Here is a 20819-nt window from a genome sequence, read left to right on the forward strand (position 1 = left end):
GTGTCACTTTGGTTTTCAGCTCCAGCATCCTTAGAATGACTTTCTCTAGCCATATGAGACTTTAGCAGACTCCTATTTCATCTTAAGCACAGCAGCTTTTCTGTCCCAACAATCCGGTCCTTCGATCCTTACATTGTCATTCATGAAGAGAGGTTCCAAGTGTCTAGTTTTATCATATGTCATTTTGTTCATTCCCCCCTCCCAGGTCAAAACGAATGACGTCTAGCTCAGTCAATGGCAGCCAATAATAAAATAATGAAGTGACCCAAAAATGGCCTAAAACCAACAGGAAGCGACACAAAATTAACAGGCAGTAACCTGGAAATCAATCGGAGGCAGCTTGTAAATGCCCGGAAAATCAACAGGAAATGATGCAAAATTTACAGAAAGTGACCTGTAACGATCTAAAAATTACATGAAAGTGATGTAAAACTCATTGCCTGCCACTGACAATGCCAGACGTCCAATTCACTGACACTGAATTGGACCTATTGCAAAACCACGCCCCCAAATCACAAAAGTTGGTCACCTAGCTGTAGACTTGCATCGGAATACCATAAAAAACATCTTTTTTTCTAACATTAAAATGACAAAAACCTGATGGTTTAAAGCAACACTACGTAACTTTTCAACCTTCATCATATTTTCATAACATTTGTGATACTACGTCATCTAACAACTAGTTGAATGATCTTGAGGGGCTCTTTATCGCTTTCAGCGGCACTAATGAAATTTGAGGAGGGTGGCAAGAATCCTAGACACACTCAGCCACAAGGTTGCTAACCATCATATGCTATTGTTTAGCCACAACTGGATTCCATCGCTGGAAACAGAAATGTTGTCGAGTGATTTTTGATTGATGATTTTACGACACTGTGTGGGTGTGCGCTGGCCCTCATGGGAAACGCAGTCTTCCTTAAGGCAAAACATTACCAATTTTACCAAAGCGTCGCTAAAATCGACCAAAACTGGAAAGTTACCAAGTGTTGCTTTAATTCTGTGCATGGGGTATCTGTAATTCTGACACCTGGTACCCTGAAAGATTGGGGGAAGGAATTTTTGTGTGCCTTTTTCAAACCCTAAAAGCAGGCTTGAAAAGTTTGCGCTATGGAAAAGGCTGTCATCGACCACATAAACAACTGAATGTCAGGACAGTCGTCCAAGAACACTTACTCAAAGGTATGTTAATGACTTATTTGTAAAAAAAAATATATATGTATTTGTATATATATTTGATAGCACGCTAACGCTAGTTTGCTAACATTCGACTGCCTAATTGTTTACTAGCCTGTCACGACACAAATACAATAAAATATTAACTAACCTAAGCTGTCAAGACCCCAGCACTGAAAGTCCAAAGTAAACCCCACAAACCTTCTGTAAAAAGGGAAGATGTACTTACGTTTGGTCACGGACGCACACAAAGGAAAGTTCTCCTTACACACACACCTTGCCTTTGGCTGCAGCAAATTTGAATGCCCGCCAAAGTTACAAACGTTATAGCTAGTGAGATACAGTGGTATAATTTCTTACATTTCCTCATAAAATCACCATTAAATGTGATCTGATCTTTGTCAAAATCACACCGACGAAAATACAGTGTTTGCTTTAACTAAAACCACCCAGACATTTATAGCTTTTCATCCCTTAATGAGGATAGCATGCAAACAATGACAGAAGGGGGGAATATAAGTAAGTGAACCCTCGGCCTAAAGAGACTTAAAAAGCAATTAAAACCAATTTTTACCAAACAATCTAAGTCAGGTGAGTGCCCAATAACTGATGTGTGGTTAAAAGCTGCACTGCCCACTATAAAAAACACACCTGGTAAGAATTGTCTAGATGAGAAGCATTGCCAGATGTGCATCATGGCTCGGTCAAAAGAGCTGTCTTAAGACCTGCGATCAAGTATTGTTGATTGGAAAAAGCTAGGAAAGGATACAAAGCCATCTCTAAAAGTCTGGATGTTGAGAGAGTTTGGCATTCTTTCCCTAGGAGTGGCCGTCCACCAAAGATGACGTAAAGATTTCAGCGCGGAATACTCAGAGAGGTAAAAAAATAACCCCAAAGTGTCTGCTAAAGACTTACAGAAATCACTGGCACAGTCCAACATTGGTGTTCATGGGAGCACTCCACGGAGGAAGCCACTTGATGTCTAAAAAACATTGCTGCTCGTTTCATGTTCACAAAAAGGCACTTGGACACTCCATGGAAGTTTTGGCAAAAATTTTGTGGACTGATGAAACCAAAGTTGAATTTTTTGGGAGTAACACGCAACGTCATGTGTGGAGGAAAAATTGAACAGCTCACCAACATCAACACCTCATCCCTACCGTGAAGCATGGTGGACGGAGCATCATGATTTGGGGCTGTTTTGCTATCTAAGGACCTGGACAACTTGCAATCATTAATGGAAGAATGAATACAAATGTTTATCTGGATATTTTGCAGGAAAACCTGAGCACGTCTTTCAGACAGTTGAAGCTAAAAAGAGGATGGATGCTGCGACAAGACAATGATCCAAAGCACAAAAGTCAATCAACTTCAGAATGGTTTTAGAAGAACAAAAATACACATTTTGTAGTGGCCAAGTCAAAGTCCAGACTTGAACCCCATTGAGATGCTAAAGACAGCGATTCATGCCAGACATCCCAGGAATTTGACTGAACTACAGCAGTTTTGTAGAGAAGAATGGGCCAAGATTAGTCCTGATCGATGTGCCAGACTGATCTGCAGCTACAGGACGCGTCTGGTTGAAGTTATTGCTGCCAAAGGGGAGGGCCACAAAATATTAAAAGTAATGTTTCACTTACTTATGTTCCCCCTTCTGTCTTTGTTTGCATACTATCCTCATTAAACTATGAAAACCTATACATTTCTAGGTGATTTTAGTTAAAGCAGACTGTTTTTTTATCTGTGTGATTTTGACAAAGACCACATCACATTTGATGGTGATTTTATGCAGAAATGTGAGAATTTCCAAAAGGTTCAGATACTTTTTCAAACCACTGTATTTATGCTGTATTCATGTTGCACATGTATGTTTATGATGTAAGTTGTTGGGCGGGGCTTTGGTCCATTGGACGAGTTTGTTTTTATTTCGTTAAGAAGCCTGAAAATGAGTTCATTTAGGAATTCTGTTGGAATGAACCCCCCACCACCCACTCCCTTTCTTCCCCACCATCAAATGTAATTAGCCTTTCTTTCAAGTGCGCTTTTTGTAACGCAATACTTCATTAGCATCATTCATTCATATCCAGGCGTGGATTAGCAGCTGGATGACATGGAACCGTTCGGTTGCCGTTTTGAGGAATGAACGAGCGCAATTGTGTTTATATCGAGATTCGACAACAATCTTAAGCTATCATTTGCTGCTGTTTGTGGCTAAAATGACATTGTCTGAGTGGCTCAATCATCCGGCCGACGGGTTGTTTTGGTGATTATATCTATCATCTAGAAATAGACTTCCAAACTTGCAGGCGATCCAAATCCCATTACATCTTCATCTGTGTCGCTCAAAACAGGTAGCGTGTTTACGACGCAATATGCACTCACTGGTTTGGGAGATGACTTGGGTTCGGAGGGCCGCATGTGCAAGTGGGTCATCATGGCCTGAAGACGCTCGCGCTCTTTCGAAAGCTGTGGAGGACAGAGACCAAGAGGGGATTTAGTTGAAAAGTAAAGAAACAAATAGCATCTCATCTTTTAGTCAATGGCGGAATTTAGGTCAGCGAAGCCCTGACGGTAACCAGGCGGCTGGGCGAGTAATGAGGTAGTCCCGTTAAGGGGATGGAGGTGCAGCTATGCAGCTGGCGAGAGGTGAACGGGGGTCTTTCGATACGTGGGGCGAGATACGCCCGCCTCTTTGGATCCAGTAAGTGGCCTCGAGCTTTTATGGGCTATCATCAATCTGACGCATGTGTAGGACTGACAGGGGTCAAAAATACAAGACTTGCATACAAAAAATAGAGAGTCAGGGTAAATAACAGCGAGATGAGCAGAATAAAGACAAGAAGTACAGTATTTTCCAGAATATAAATCTCCCTTTTCATAATTTTGGCTAGCTAATCGGTTTGCAGTAGCTCAGCAGTCAGCATGCTCGACTGCCGAGATGGTGTGAGTTCAAATCCCAGTTGAGAGGGGTTAAAGGAGGAAAGTAGCGCGGTAAAGTATTCATTTCTGTTTCAATTGAAGTCTATTTTTGCGGAAATAAAGTTCAACCGATTCAGGATGTACCACTCTTACTGCCTATAGTAAGCTGGGATAGGCTCCAGCACCCCTGCAACCCTAGTGATAATAAGCAAAAAAAAAAACATTTGAGAACGGAAAAACGTTACGTTTTACGCATTCCAAGAAGTAACTTCTGCTAGCTCCACTGGTTCAACAATATCATACTGTACAGTGGAGAAAATAAGATCTCCTCTAGAGTAGTGATGTTTTGGGGCTGTCGTTGGGCAACACGGACTTCCAACTCCCTCCACAGATTTTCTATGGGGTTGAGATCTGAAGACTGGCTATGCCACTCCAGGACCTTGAAATGCTTCTTACGAAGCCTCTACTTTATTGCCCTGGCTGTGTGTTTGGGATCATCGTCATGCTGAAAGACCCAGCCACATCTCATCTTTAATGCCCTTGCTGATGGAAGGAGATTTCCACTCAAAATCTCTCGATACATGGTGCCATTCATTCTTTCCTTTACACAGATCAGTCGTCCTGGTCCCTTAGCAGAAAAACAGCCCCAAAGCATGATGTTTCCACCCACATGCTTCACATTGGGTAAGGTGTTCTTCGGATGCAATTCAGTATTCTTTCTCCTCCAAACACGAGAACCTGTGTTTCTACCCAAAAATTCTATTTTGGTTTCATCTGACCATAACATATTCTCCCAGTCCTCTCCTGGATCATCCAAATGCTCTCTAGCAAACCGGAGACGGGCCTGGACGTGTACGTTCTTCAGCAGGGTGACAAATCTGGCAGTGCAGGATTTAAATCCCTGGCGGCGCATTGTGTGATTGATAGCAGCCTTTGTTACTGTGGTCCCATCTCTCTGTAGGTCATTCACTAGGTCCCCTCGTGTGGTTCTGGGATTTTTGCTCATTCTGGGATTTTTGCTCACCGTTCTTGTTATCATTTTGACACCACGAGTGAGATCTTGAATGGAGCCCCAGATCGAGGGAGATTATCAGTGGTCTTGTATGTCTTCCATTTTCTAATAATTGCTCCCACAGTTGATTTCTTTACACCAAGCGTTTTACCTATTGCAGATTCAGTCTTCCCAGCCTGGTGCAGGTCTACAATTTTGTCTCTGGTGTCCTTCGACAGCTCTTTGGTCTAGGCCATAGTGGAGTTTGGAGTGTGACTGACTGATGTTGTGGACAGGTGTCTTTTATACCGATAATGAGTTAAAACAGGTGCCATTTATACAGGTAACGAGTGGAGCCTCGTTAGACCTCGTTAGAAGAAGTTAGACAACTTTGACAGCCAGAAATCTTGGTTGTTTGTAGGTGACCAAATACTTATTTTCCACTCTAATTTGGAAATACATTCTTTAAAAATCAAACAATGTGATTTTCTGTTTTTTTCCCCCCACATTCTGTCTCTCATGGTTGAGGTTTACCCATGTTGACAATTGCAGGCCTCTCTAACCTTTTCAAGTAGGAGAACTTGCACAATTGGTGGTTGAATAAATACTTATTTGCCCCACTGTACATGTTCAATCGGGTTGAGATCCGGGTAAGGAACTGAAGCTCGAGCTAAAACGAAACAGTACCGGCAATTAAAGTGTCGCATGCATTTGAATATCCCCACTTAGACGAGCAGATGTCAGCGGCGCCGAGCAATAATGTCGCTCAATCAGCGCTCTCATTATCTAGCCAGCATGACTTCTTAATAAGGTCACGCTCCACCTACTGAAAATAGTTCCCTCCTTTTGAGCGTTCTTCAGGTGCAAAGTGCAGTTAATTAACACGGCAGACTGGGAGAGACGCGCTTCGCTATTAATTGGAAAGAAAAAAAAAGCAAAGCTGGGGAAAATAAAGCGCGCGCTTAATTCAATTAAAAGCGCCATAATGGCTTTCGCTGCGAGGCCTGAGGAGCTCATTGTTTGCTGGCTTTGTTTAATTCAGCAGGTCCTGCTTTTGTCGGGGGGACCTCGCCGTGGCCTCGTTTGACAAATCGCGAGTGGTGACGGCGTAATTAGTCGACAAAAAAAGTGACAGGGAGTTTCTCGCGGAGAACTTACTTGGATTTCCAGCTGCTGTACAACTTGCATCTGCACCCGACACTGGGCCGTGCTTCGGTCGTCCAGGGCGTGTTCGTTGTTTAGGTGCCTGCGAGTCAACACATTCTTTTAATTAGTGGGTGTGGAACACACTGAATCACGTGCACTAACTTCATGGTTTTCTTGGGTAATGTAAATTGGGAATGTAATTCTGAAAAGAATAAAATAGATATATTTTCAGACTATAATACTCACCTGAGTCGCATCAGCCAAAAAAATGGGCATTAATTAATGCTTATGACAGAGGCTATTCAGTGTCATCCGGCAAATTTTGTCACTAACTCCATTATGTCCAGCTCGGATCTTTTAAATCCATTCAAAAGTCATTTGCCGGATGACACAAAATGACACCTGTCATAAGCATTTAATAATCTTCATGGCAGTGTCATGTCATAATTATGATGGACTTATGACACCGCTGCCAAATAAAGTGTTGCCAAATACCATAACTAGCAATTAATGAAACAAATGGAACAGTAACTGAAGAAATAATTAACATAAAACATGAATTTTGATTGTTATTTACATCTGTAGCACTGCAATGCATGCTAGGAGGCATGTTGGATGACAACAGTGTTCACAGCAGAGGTTGACTGTCTCCCCAATGTGAGCAATGATGGCCAAATGAAGCTTTATGAAGCAATAAAGCTTTGCAGCCAAATGGTTCAAAGCTTCATGGTGGTTCATTTGCTCTCATTACAGTCTTATGATGCTGCTGTCAAAAAAAGTATTACCAAATACCATAATTATCAATTAGTGAAACAACTGGACCAGTAACTGAAGAAATAATTAGCACTGAACTTCAGTTTTGATTGTTATTTACATCTGTAGCGCTGCAATGCATGCTAGGAGGCATGTTGGATGACAACAGTGTTCACAGCAGAGGTTGACTGTCTCCCCAACGTGAGCAGTGATGGCCAAATGAAGCTTTATGAAGCAATAAAGATTTGCAGCCAAATGGTTCAAAGCTTCATGGTGGTTCATTTGGTCTCATTACAGTCTTATGATGCCACTGTCACATAAAGCGTTACCAAATACCATAATTATCAATTAATGAAACAACTGGAACAGTAACTGAAGAAATAATTAGCACAGGACATGGATTTTGATTGTTATTTACATCTGTAGCGCATGCTACGAGGCATGTTGGATGACAATAATGTTAACAGCAGGGGTTGACTGTCTCCCCCAAGGAAGCAGTGATGGACAAATGAAGCTTCTTGAAGCAATGAAGCTTTTCAGCCAATTGGTTCAAAACGTTATGGTGGTTTATTTCGTCTCAATACAGTCTTATGATGCCGCTGTCACATAAAGCGTTACCAAATACCATAACTATCAATTAGTGAAACAACTAGAACAGTAACCGAAGAAATAATTAGCACAGAACTAGTGCTACAACGATTAATTAATTAACTCGAGTATTCGATTAGAAAAAAAAATTCGAATAAAATTGTGTTGCCTCGAGTATTCGTTTAATTAAAGTGGTGTTGCAATGGTTAATTTTGAAAGTGTTTGCATTTAGTTTTATTGATTAGGGTGGATACACTGCCCTCTGGTCTGCCTCTTTTCACATGGCTGAATCCAACTGCTCCCTGTTAAGACCAACATAAGCTTTTTGTTTGAGCTAATGTTTTTTAATGCATTCATGATTTAGTTTATAGGTATATTTAGCCTTTTTTGTGGGAATATGTGTCTGAACCATTTGTTAAGAGCATTGTAAAAAAAAAACATTAGCATTTTATAGCATTTAAGCTAGCGGACTTTTTCTATGTAAGTTAGCCAATTGCTCTTTTGTTGTACATCGACCCTCATTTTAAAAAACATTTTTATACAGTTTTGAGGCTCAGCTCAGGTATTTTAATTTTTAATGTTTCTTATCCGATTATTCGAACTAACTAGTCCATCGATTAATCGACTACTAAAATATTCGATAGCTGCAGCCCTACACAGAACATGAGTTTTGATTATTGTTTACATCTGTTGCGCTGCAATGCATGCTAGGAGGCATGTTGGATGACAAAATTGTTGACAGCAGGGGTTGACTGTATCCCCCAAGGGAGCAGTGATGGCCAAATGAAGCTTTATGAAGCAATGAAGCTTTGCAGCCAATTGGTTCAAAGCTTCGAAAAAACAACATTTTAGTCGCACCGGAATATAAGTCGCTCTCTGGCCAAACTATGGAAAAAAAAAACTGACTTATAGTCCGAAAAATTTGGTACTCATTTATCTATATCAAATAAAACAAAATATAAGAAAATTACAGTATTACCGTTTTTTAATTGATAAAATCCTGTTTAAGTGCCGTTGTTCCTTACTGAATGAAATATTTAAAAGCAACATGACAGCATGCGGCGCGCTTAACATGACAATGGTTGAGAATGCTAACTTCATCCTGCAAAAAGAGCTAACTCAGCATGTCGCCTTTGTCTCCTCGTCGATGCAAAACAATACGCGCACTTTAACGGTACCATTTGGATGCACAAAAGCGTTAAAGTGAGCGCGAGGTGGGAAGAGGCGGCCTCTTTCTACAACCCGGCGCCTAATTGCAGTTTCAGGATGGGCATGCAGAAGAGGGGGCATTTCATTAATCATTTAATCACGTCCCTCGCAGGATGAGGGAACTAATGTTGCAAATACCCTTTTCATTTCACTACCCATAATGCTATCTTATGCACTTGATGTATGGCGCGTGTCATGAATTACAGCTGCTTCAAAAGCACCGTCCCCGAAGATACTTTGTTACAAAAAAGAAAGGGATGCAGAGGGGGAGGGTATCCAAGTTTTTTTTTTTTTTTTTTTTTTTTTTACAATCGGCTTGTACGCATGTTTGGCCATGATTCCAAACACACACCTTCTGCTGGCCGGTTAGTGAGGCGATTACAAGGAAGATTACTACATTTATGAAATATTCAAATGGCAGCATGTCCTACTGTGCATTAATAATTCCACAAGATGGAGAGAATAATGACAGGGAGGGGCGGCGCTGACGGGAAGCTAGTCATTTAAGATTACAGTGGGCTCTGAAAAAAAATAATCAAATTAGGTATTTTTTTTATGTCAAAAATATAGAGAGAGGCATACGTACGTGATGATGAGGGGCTGCATGATGTCATTACTTCAAATTAAAAGCAAATTAAAATCTGTCTAGTACTAACAACAATCACAATTACCATAATTTTCGGGCTATAAGGCACACCTGACTATTAGCCGCCAACCACCAAATTTGACACGAAAACGGCATTTGTTCATATACAGTGCCCTCCATAATTATTGGCAGCCCTGAAAAAGATGTGTTTTTTAGCTTCTAAAATATATATATATTTTAATTCAAATAATATGGGACCTTAATGGAAAAAAAGAGAAAAATCCAACCTTCAATACAAGTGCATTTATTCAGTGGGGTTTAAAAAAATCCCACATAAAGAAAAAATTATTTGACATCAAATAATGTGTGTCACAATTATTAGCACCCCTGGTGTTAATACTTTGTACAACCCCCTTTTGCCAACAAAACAAGGTCTGGGGACTGAGACGGCCATAGGAGGAGATTGATTTTGTGTCTGGTGAACCATTTCTGTGTAGATTTGGCCATATGTTTAGGTTCATTGTCTTGCTGAAAGACCCAGTGACGACCCATCTTCAGCTTTCGGGCAGAGGGCAACAGATTTTGATTTAAAATATCCTGGTATTTCAAAGCATTAATGCTGCCACACACAAAGTACTAATGATTAGACAGACTGTGTGCAACTCCGGATTAACAAATGTTACACTAAATGCCTCCCAACATGTCCCCCACGTCAATCTTAGACAGTTTAGCCTCTTGGACTATGCCACTTTAACAGAAATTGTGTCGAAACTAAAGCCCACAACATGCTGCCTTGACATCCTTCCTTCAAACTTTTTCAAAACTGTTTTTCATTGCATAGCCCCAGACATACTTCAGATTATAAATACTTCCCTCCAAACAGGAGAGTTTCCTCAGACTTTAAAAACTTCAGTAATAAAACCTCTCCTAAAAAAACCTAATCTGGATGCCTCAACCATTAGTAATTACAGGCCAATATCAAATCTGACATTCCTGGGGAAAATTATCGAAAGGGTTGTGTTTGAACAGATCCAGACTTTTATGATCCAAAACAATCTTTTTGACTCATTTCAGTCTGGATTTCGGCCACAACACAGCACCGAGACCGTGCTTATCAAAGTCCTAAATGATATTCGTCAGAATACCGATGCAGGCAAATCATCTGTTCTGCTACTATTGGATCTCAGCGCCGCATTTGACACGGTTGATCACAACATACTACTCAGCAGATTGGAACAGTGGGTAGGGCTTACTGACACTATTCTTCAGTGGTTCACATCCTATTTACATGATAGGGATTTCTTTGTGTCAATCGGAAATTATCAGTCAGAACGAACCAAATTCACGTGTGGAGTCCCTCAAGGGTCAATTCTTGGACCACTCTTATTTAACATCTATATGCTTCCGTTAGCTCAGATAATGGAACAGTATGACATCTCCTATCACGCCTATGCAGATGACACACAACTGTACATTTCTGTGTCCCCACATGATTATAGTCCCTTAGTCTCCCTGAGTAAATGCATTCATCAAATCAATGAATGGATGTGCCAGAATTTTCTCCAGTTAAATGTGGAGAAAACAGAGGTGATCATTTTTGGGCCAAAAAAGGAAAGGTCAAAGATAAGCAGCCAACTTAGCACAATGTCACTTACAGCTACAAATCAAGTCAGAAACCTTGGCGTAATTATTGACTCAGACCTAAAATTTGATAGCCATCTAAAGTCCGTCACTAAATCCGCTTATTACCACCTAAAAAATATAACCAGAATTAAGGGGCTTCTGACTCAACAAGACATGGAAAAACTTATGCATGCATTCGTTTTCAGCAGATTGGACTACTGCAACGGTATATTTACAGGTCTTGATAAAAAATCAGTCAGGAAGCTGCAGCTAGTACAGAATGCTGCAGCCAGAGTCCTCACAAATACAAGGAAGCTGGACCACATTACACCGGTTTTGAAATCGCTACACTGGCTTCCAGTGAGTCAAAGGATAGACTATAAAATACTACTGCTCGTCTACAAAACACTTAATGGCCTTGGACCAAAATACATGCTTGACTTGTTAGATTCCTATGAGACATCTAGACCCCTAAGGTCGTCTGGAACGGGTCTTCTGCATGTTCCAAGAACCAGAACCAAGCAGGGTGAGGCAGCATTTAGTTATTATGCTCCTCACCTCTGGAACAAGTTACCCGAACGTCTGAAGTATGCTCAAACCGTTAGCTCCTTTAAATCAGGGCTAAAAACGCTTTTGTTTAGCACTGCATATCCATAACTGTCTATATATTTCAATCTACCTGCCTTCTATTCCTCTTGTGCATATCTCCATTGCTGATTTCAATGATTATTATTAGTAGTAGTTTTGGCTTTATTTCTATTTTTGTTTTATTTTCATTTATTTATTTTTATTCTGTGATTAAATGCGATCTTTTGTCTTGGTTTTTACGTTGTGTTGATTTAAATGTGATTTTTATGGTTTTCATGTGATGTAAAGCACTTTGAATTGCCTTGTGTTGAATTGTGCTATATAAATAAATTTGCCTTGCCTTGCCTTGCCATGCACCCTAAAAAGGTTCCCAGGGCCTTTGGATGCGAAACAGCCCCACAGCCTCACTGATCCACCCCCATACTTCACAGTGGGTATGAGGTGCTTTTCAGCATGCGCATCTTTCGTGGCACGCCAGACCCACTTAGAGTGTCACACAAAAATACACACGGTCCCAGGCTTCAACTGGGACCGTGCGCTTTGGTCAGATGAGACCAAGATTGAGCTTTGTGGCAACAAACACTTTTCAGGGGTGCCAATAATTATGGACGGCACTGTATCAGCTGCACTGTACTATAAGCCAGAGCTGTCCTGACTGTATTATGGAATATTTACATCAAAAGATATTAACTGGTAACCAGTGTTGTTAATCTTACTGAAAAAAAGTAATTAATTTTAGTTACAAATTACTTCTCCCAAAAAGTAATTGCGTTAGGAACTCAGTTACCTGAATGTAAGAGTAATTAGTTACTTGGCAAAGTAATTGGTGATAATTACTTTTTTTTTTCCCCTCAAAAAAAAAAAAAAAACATTGGCCACACTATGTGAAGTTTTTTGTGAAGGTTTTCGGTACAATTGGCCCGAGCCCAATTCTTTACCCTAATTTACCCTTTACCCTGAATCAACTGTTAAAAGTTGTTAGAATTGCTCCCATTATTGCATTAGTTCCCTTCTCTCTACTTTCGACATATGGAAGTTTTAAAACTGTTCCATCATTTAAAGATAGATTCAAGTCAAGATTTTGCCGATTTAGAAGTAAGTATTTTAGATAAAAAGTTACTTAGGTTCGCTAGGAAGGTTCTCTACAACAGAGCCGTCCTAAAAAGTCTACTGCTTTAAGATGGCGGCTGTCTACTAACGCATTTAGTGCCATGTCTGTCATTTTGCATCTAGTTATATCTATATACAGTACATGTGATATCTACCATGTCTACAATATCTACCATAACATGCGGGCATAGTTTGTAGGCTATCGGCTACAACATGTATTATTGGAGCTACCTAGCATCGCGTTTGCTCGGCGTCACAACTTTCTTGCCTCCTCCCCACTCCTGCTCTGCTCTGTCGTCTCGGTGAGTCCGTCTCCCTCAGACTTTTCAACCAATATAGTAACACATAGTAACGCATGCCTTTCCGTCCTCAGTAACGGTAACGGCGTTGCCAAGATGAGAAAAGTAATTAATTAGATTACCCACTACTGAAAAAAATAGCGCCGTTAGTCACGCCGTTATATTGTAACGCCGTTATTAACAACACTGCTGGTAACACCCTATTTGAAAGTGGCATCATAAACTGTGATAAGACCAAATGAACCACCGTGAACCACGATTCATTGCTTCAAGAAGCTTCATTTAGCTTAATCTCTTCGGAGGAGACAGTCAACCTCTGCTGCCACCTGCTGTCAACACTGTTGTCGCCCAACATGCTTCCTAGCATACATTGCAGCGCTACAGATGCAAATAACAATCAAAGTTCATGTTTTGTGCTAATTTTTTCTTCAGTTACTGTTCCAGTTGTTTCATTAATTGCTAGTTATGGTATTTGGCAACACTTTATTTGACGGTGGCACCGTATTCTCTTTCTCCTTATAGTTACGAGTTATATAAATACCGTTTTTTTCCATCGTTTGGCTGGGGGTATGACATATACCTGAAACACTTTTGATCAGTTAGCCAAATGCTAATGCTAAAGTGTAATGAAAACAATTAGGCACTTGAATATTATTACAAGACATTGTTTCCATAACTGTCAAGCGAACAATGAATGAAAAATCCTATTGATATTATAGCATGAGCACTTAACAGAGAGTTTAATACTTTAACAGGATAAGGACATTGAGATAATTGCAACTTCTGAATTTAAACAAATACATATCTTCGCCTTTTAATCAGTTACCGTAATTTTCACACAATACGGCGCACCTGACTATAAGCCGCAACCCACCAAATTTGGCACAAAAAGGCATTTATTCATAGAAAAGCCGCACTGGACTGTGAGCCGCAGCTGTCCTCACATATATGTCCTCAGAAATTAACCGGAAACACTTTTGACTATACAGTGGGGCAAATAAGTACAGTATTTAGTCAACCACTTGTTGTGCAAGTTCTGCCACTTGAAAATATTAGAGAGGCCTGTAATTGTCCACATGGGTAAACCTCAACCATGAGAGACAGAATGCGGAAAAAAAAAAAAACAGAAAATCACATTGTTTGATTTTTAAAGAATTTATTAGCAAAAAAGAAAAAAAGAAAAAAAAAAAAAAAAAAAAGAATTTATTAGCAAATCATGGTGGAAAATTAGTATTTGATCAATACCAAAAGTTCATCTCAATACTTTGTTGGCAATAACGGAGGCCAAACGTTTTCTGTAACTCTTCACAAGCTTTTCACACACTGTTGCTGGTATTTTGGCCCATTCCTCCATGCAGATCTTCTCTAGAGCAGTGATGTTTTGGGGCTGTCGTGGGGCAACACGGACTTTCAACTCCCTCCGCAGATTTTCTATGGGGTTGAGATCTGGAGACTGGCTAGGCCACTCCAGGACCTTGAAATGCTTCTTACGAAGCCACTCCTTTGTTGCCCTGGCTGTGTATTTGCTGAAAGACCCAGCCACGTCTCATCTTCAATGCCCTTGCTGATGGAAGGACATTTTAACTCAAAATCTGTCGAAACATGGCCCCATTCATTCTTTCCTTTACACAGATCAGTCGTCCTGGTCCCTTTGCAGAAAAACAGCCCCAAAGCATGACGTTTCCACCCCCATGCTTCACAGTGGTTATGGCGTTCTTCGGATGCAATTCAGTATTCTTTCTCCTCCAAACACGAGAACCTGTGTTTCTACCAAAAAGTTCTACTTTGGTTTCATCTGACCATAACACATCTCCCAGTCCTCTTCTGGATCATCCAAATGCTCTCTAGCAAACCGCAGACGGGCCTGGACGAGTACTGGCTTCAGCAGGGGGACACGTCTGGCAGTGCAGGATTTGAGTACGTGGCGGCGCATTGTGTTACTGATAGTAGCCTTTGTTACTGTGGTGCCAGCTCTCTGTAGGTCATTCACTGGGTCCCCTCCGTGTGGTTCAGGGAGTTTTGCTCACCGTTCTTTTTATCATTTTGACGCCTCGGGGTGAGATCTTGCATGGAGCCCCAGATCGAGGGAGATTATTAGTGGCCCTTTATGTCTTCCATTTTCTAATAATTGCTCCCACCGTTGATTTCTTTACACCAAGCATTTCACCTATTGCAGATTCAGTCTTCCCAGCCTGGTGCAGGTCTACAATTTTGTATCTGGTGCCCTTTGACAGCTCTTTGGTCTTGGCCATAGTGGAGTTTGGAGTGTCACTGACTGAGATTGTGGACAGGTGTCTTTTATACCGATAATGAGTTAAAACAGGTGCCATTAATACAGGTAACGAGTGGAGCCTCGTAAGACCTCGTTAGAAGAAGTTAGACCTCTTTGACAGCCAGAAATCTTGCTTGTTTGTATGTGACCAAATACTTACTTTCCACTCTTATTTGGAAATAAATTCTTTAAAAATCAAACAATGTGATTTTCTGTTGGTTTTTTCCACATTCTGTCTCTCATGGTTGAGGTTTACCCATGTTGACAATTACAGGCCTCTCTAATATTTTCCAGTGGGAGAACTTGCACAATTAGTGGTTGACAAAATACTTATTTGCCCCACTGTAAATATGCACAGTAACAGTGGCATCCATTCAGGTCCTAGACATAAATCTGCATGGATGCCATTGTTGCGCTAATTGTCACAAGCTACAAGTTTGCCGAAAACACCCGAGTAGAACACGTACACTCGTATGCATGCGCACATACGCAGAAACTCTCCCCGTGGAGGTGATGCATAAGTAATGCCCTCCATTTTAAAGGTCTTGTCACAGTGCGGCAGACATGTGGAAGGGTAGAGGGGAAGCTCAACTATCAAGGGGCGACGGGGGAGGGAGAGTGTGCGCGCGCATTTGATGGAGACACTTGGCTAAAGCCTTGTGGGTTTAATTAGCAGCGGGTTACAGACGCCAGGTTAGCAGGCCGCGTCAGCGCCGGAATCACGAGTGGACGAGTTAGGTGAATGAATAACACGTCAACACAACACAACCCCGAGGATACGATCTTATTTTGCACTTCAGAGAGCCGATTCAGCTACCTTTTCCAGGTGAGAGCGCTTAAAAGAACACAGAGGAGCTATTAAACGCTGATGGCGACAAGTTTCCCTAGCGCAACACAACAAAAGACGACTAAACGTGTCGCGGAGCGATTCCACCCCCTCCGCCTCACACCCGTAACCCGCACCCGAGCTCGCGACATGGAAACTGTCATCTAAATCTGACACCCGCTTTATGTAACCCTGTTTAAACGCCGCTTGTGTGTAGTCAACCGGCATCTCCGGCAACATGAAAGGCATCCCCGTGACACCGACAATCACCGCTCCGAGGCACGCCGCCGAGCAGCCATCTTTGTTCCGGTGACGAGCCCCGACTCCTTTGTCGGCGTCTGTTTTCATGTGTCGGCTGGGTTACAGTAGAAGAGCCTCCGACTCGCGAGTGTGTTGGTTGGCGAAGCGAGACGCTGTTCTGTTTTGTTGGAGGCGATGTTGTGGAAAGCAATCGTACAAAAAAACTGTCAGCCAACCTTTCAACTTCCTGCCAGGCCCCCCCCCTCTCCAGCAACACCCTCTCGCATCACTTTCCCAGCTTATTCCAGTGTCTGACCTGTCGTTTTTTTCACACCGTGTCTCCTAAATAACCCGCTAAGCTACCTCCGCAATATCCTTAGAGCATACAGGCCGCCTTTAAGTAAGCATACCGAGGTGTTTGGAAGTGATAATCCGAGACTAGCTTGCCTCCTCATGCGTGTGTCCCTTTCCCAAGCTGGAACGCAAACTCCTCTACCTACACTGGACCTCACAAACGGGATGAAGTGATAAACGAGGCCTATGTTTTTGATTCCACAGAACATCTACAACACCTAGCAAAAAGTATGGAATCACCAGTCTTGGACGAGCACTCACTCAGACATTTTATTGTGTAGAACAAAGTCAGATAAAAAGCTTGAAGAAATAATGAATTAGTTCAAAAGCGCAACTCCTTGGCATTCAGAAACATTAAAAGAAATGAATAAAAAACATTGTGGTGGTGAGTAAATGTTACTTTTATAGAGCAAGTGGAGGGAAATATAGAATCACTCCATTCTTAAGAAAAAAATATGGAATCACTCCATTTTGAGTAGAAAATACAGACACACCCAGTCAATTTCCTTTCCTTAATTGGGCCCCTGCCTCAGATTAGATATGCTCATTAGTCAGCAGTTAAAAAAAGTGCAGTGATCACACCTTGTAAGGCTGCTGGACCAAGTGGATTCAAAAGAATCATGGCTCCAACAAGAGAGATGTCCCTTGACCAAGACCAAGGAGAGGTTTATTAAACTTCTTGAAGAAGGTAACGCGACACGTATGGTTGCCAAAGATGTGGGCTGTTCACAGTCATCTGTATCAAAATTCTGGACCAAGCACAAACAGCTTGGCAAGGTTGTTAAAGTTAAGCGTACTGGGAGACCAAGGAAGAAATCCAAACGCCATGATGAAGGGAATAGTTATCTTTCTTGCAGACACCATATAATTGTTTTCATTAAACTAACACATTCATTATAGTTAAGCATTTAACCATAGTTTGAGGGACGTCACTCCATGCCCTTTGACACAGTAAAGTGGATCACCTTATCAGCCATCGCCTGATAAGCGAAGGAAAGGACGTCAACAGCTCTTCGGTGGGTCAGGACACTCTCGCCCTACCAAGGCAACAAACTGATAGCGCGGTGCCTTAGACGTCAAGACATGCCTCAGTTGCCGTGGCAACCACATCCCAGCCATGAAAGATGACGCATGAACTTGACCGCCCCAACCCGCCACAGAGGGATGATCCCAAGAAAACGCCCAGGCACGCCTTCCGCCAGGCCCACTCCACCGCAGCTTTCAAAAGACTGAACATTTCAATAACAGCTGTCGCTTCTCGGGGACATTTCGATGTATACGTTGTTTTGCTGACCCTGGATCTAGCATTGCCTCTCCGTCGTCTGTTTTGCATTGTTTTTTGACCATAGTCGACAAATAAATTGTCAACCTGTTTTCGGTGAGCATTCTTTAAACCGTTCAAAATGGAGTCAGGATAAAGGGTTAACACCGGAGTGGACGTGCGGAGTTTAGCCTCGCTGGCCGACTTGCTGGAGCTGCGCCAGCGGAACGCCATCTGGTTCGGCTGTAGCTGATTCCTTCAATGACAAACAACTAAAGGCCATATGTCTTGAAAACAGAAGACGTACAACAAGACAAATAAAGGAGAAATGGGAGGAAGCTGGAGACAAGGTATGTGACAGATGTGGGCAAAATTGCCTAAAGGAAATGGGATTTTCATACAGGAAAGCTAAAAGGAAACCATCATTGAGACTTAAACAGAAAAGAACAAGACTGCAATGGGCTAAGGAGAGGCAATCATGGACTGTGAATGACTGGATGAAGGTAATTTTCAGTGATGAGTCAAGAATCTGCATGGGACAAGGTGAAGATGCTGGAACTTTTGTTTGGTGCCGTTCCAGTGAGATTTACAAAGATGACTGCCTGAAGATAACATCAAATTCCCTCAGTCCTTGATGATATAGGGCTGCATGTCAGGCTCAGGCACTGGGGAGATGGCTGTTGTTAAATGTTCAATAAATGTACAAGTTTACATTACAATTTTAGACAGCTTTCTTATCCTTTCAATTGAAAATATGTTTGGGGATAATGAAATCATTTTCCAAGGTGACAATGCATCATGCCACAGAGCTAAAACTGTTCAAGACTCATCCAGTCAATGTCATGGCCTGCAAAACAGTTCAGATCTCAACCCTATTGAAAACCTGTGGTCGAAATTGAAAAAAAAAAAGGTCCACAGCAAGGCTCCGATCTGCAAGGATGATCTGTCAACTGCATTCAGAGAGAGTTGGCACTAAATTGATGAAGAATACTGTTCGTCACTCATCAAGTCCATGGCTCAGAGATTTCAAGCTGTCAGCCAGAGTTGGTGCAACTAAATACTGTAGATGTGTTTTGATAGTTATTTCTTTGTTTGTTTCTCATGATTCCATATATTTTTCCTCAGAATGGAGTGATTCTATATTTATTTCCCAGCACTTGCGCTATACAAGTAACATTTACTGACCACCACACTGTTTTGGGTGTTTCTGAATGCTAAACAGTCGCACCTTTGGACTAATTCATTATTTTTTTCTAGCTTTTTATCTTGAGTTTGTTCTACATAGTAAAATGTCTAAGTGAGTGCTCGTCCGAGACTGGTGATTCCGTACATTTTGCTAGGAGTTGTATTTTTCAGAAACAAGCCAAGAACTGAACAACAACATCTTGTCCTGTCTGAAACACTGTTAAAACACAATAAAAATCCTGTGAACTGTTACTCTTGTTTTAGGCTAAAAGCGAAACCAACAGCTAGCTAGCATAAGCGGATTTTAAGGGGGGGGGGCTGGTGGCCGAAAAGTGTCATTGCATGTAATTGATTTTTCCTATATATATGTACATACATACATACATACATACATACATACATACATACATACATACATACATACATATATATATATATATATATAAGTTGTAAAGCAAAAAAAAAAACTGAAACAAAAATGAATGAATTAATAATGGGTCGATATTATTTTTTCGAGCACCTTCGATAGTCAGGTGCTTTGCATAAAATTTAATATGTATATATAAATATTAGAGAAAAAAATATATTTAAAAAACATTTTTTTTTCTTTGATTGAAAAAGTTTTTTTTTTTTTTTTTTTTTGATTGAAGCAACTTTTTGGGGGATTGAATGATTTAGACACAAATGTCCTAATTATTATATGGCCCAAACACAAAAAGGATTGCTTCAATCAAAGAAAACTTTTTCAATGAAAAATTAAGTGTTCAAATGCACATTTTTCAATCTCAAATATTTTTTCGCATTCAAAAACTTTTTCTATGATTGAATTTTTTTTTTTTTTTTTGATTGAAGTGATTTTCTTTTTGAAATCTATATTTTTTTGAAGCAACTTATTTTTTGATTAAATAGTAAAGAGAAAAATTTCTTAGCCAAAGTGTGGCCCAAACACAAATCAACATGACTTCAAAAATCAAAATATTAAAATTAATTAAAAAAAAAAACTTCAATCAAAAAAAAAAATTATAATAAAATAAATAATAATCAAAGAAAAATAGCTTTCACATGCATTTTTTTTTTTTTAGTTTTTTGAGTTTCAAATTTATTCTTATATTCAAACACTTTTTTTTTTTTTTTTTTTTTGATTGAAGTGACTTTTTTTTGGTTGAAAATACATATTTTGATTGAAGCAACTTTTTTTGATTGAATAATAAACACACAAATCTACTTCCATATGGCTCCGCCCAGGGGATACAATTTTTGACTGGGATAACTACATTGGCACGACACCGGCGGGCGTACCAAATTCAATGGATGACGATCTTGGCGAAAAGTATTGCCTAAGCAGCCTGATTTCGAATTCTCCTCAAGAATGATGAGAAACAAAAAACCCTCATTGTCAACTTATTTTAAATATTCTTGTTAATTTTATTGCTGACACCGCGTCAACATATTGTGCCCCCCAGCCCCAAAAGTCAAACTCCGCCTATGCTAGCTAGCTATAAAACGACAATCAACGCTAGCTTGTGACGCAATCGTCAGGCGATTGCTGTCATTTACATTCACCTCTGATTCATTCCCATGCGATGGTGTCAATTAAGGTTCACAATACGAGTTGATAGTGCGTGAAAATGCGGCTTAATATACTGTCTGGCTGTTTCGCCCAATAAACACTGGCTTTATTACGGCTAATTCACAA

The 20819-nt window shown here is 40.7% G+C and overlaps 1 protein-coding gene across 9 annotated transcripts in view; it reads right to left on the reverse strand.

The window, feature by feature from the left end:
- Positions 1 to 20819, reverse strand: part of foxp2 (forkhead box P2) — a 195189-nt gene that overhangs the window by 31164 nt on the left and 143206 nt on the right. For all 9 annotated transcript variants that reach the window (XM_057854886.1, XM_057854889.1, XM_057854888.1 and 6 more), the window contains 2 exons: positions 6242 to 6329; positions 3556 to 3639 (listed from right to left, as the gene is read on the reverse strand). In XM_057854886.1, the coding sequence (XP_057710869.1) occupies positions 3556 to 3639; positions 6242 to 6329 (172 nt within the window). The remainder of the gene's footprint in view (positions 1 to 3555; positions 3640 to 6241; positions 6330 to 20819) is intronic.

The sequence above is a fragment of the Corythoichthys intestinalis genome, chromosome 13 (genome assembly GCF_030265065.1).
Source record: "Corythoichthys intestinalis isolate RoL2023-P3 chromosome 13, ASM3026506v1, whole genome shotgun sequence".
In the NCBI taxonomy this organism is placed as follows: domain Eukaryota; kingdom Metazoa; phylum Chordata; class Actinopteri; order Syngnathiformes; family Syngnathidae; genus Corythoichthys; species Corythoichthys intestinalis.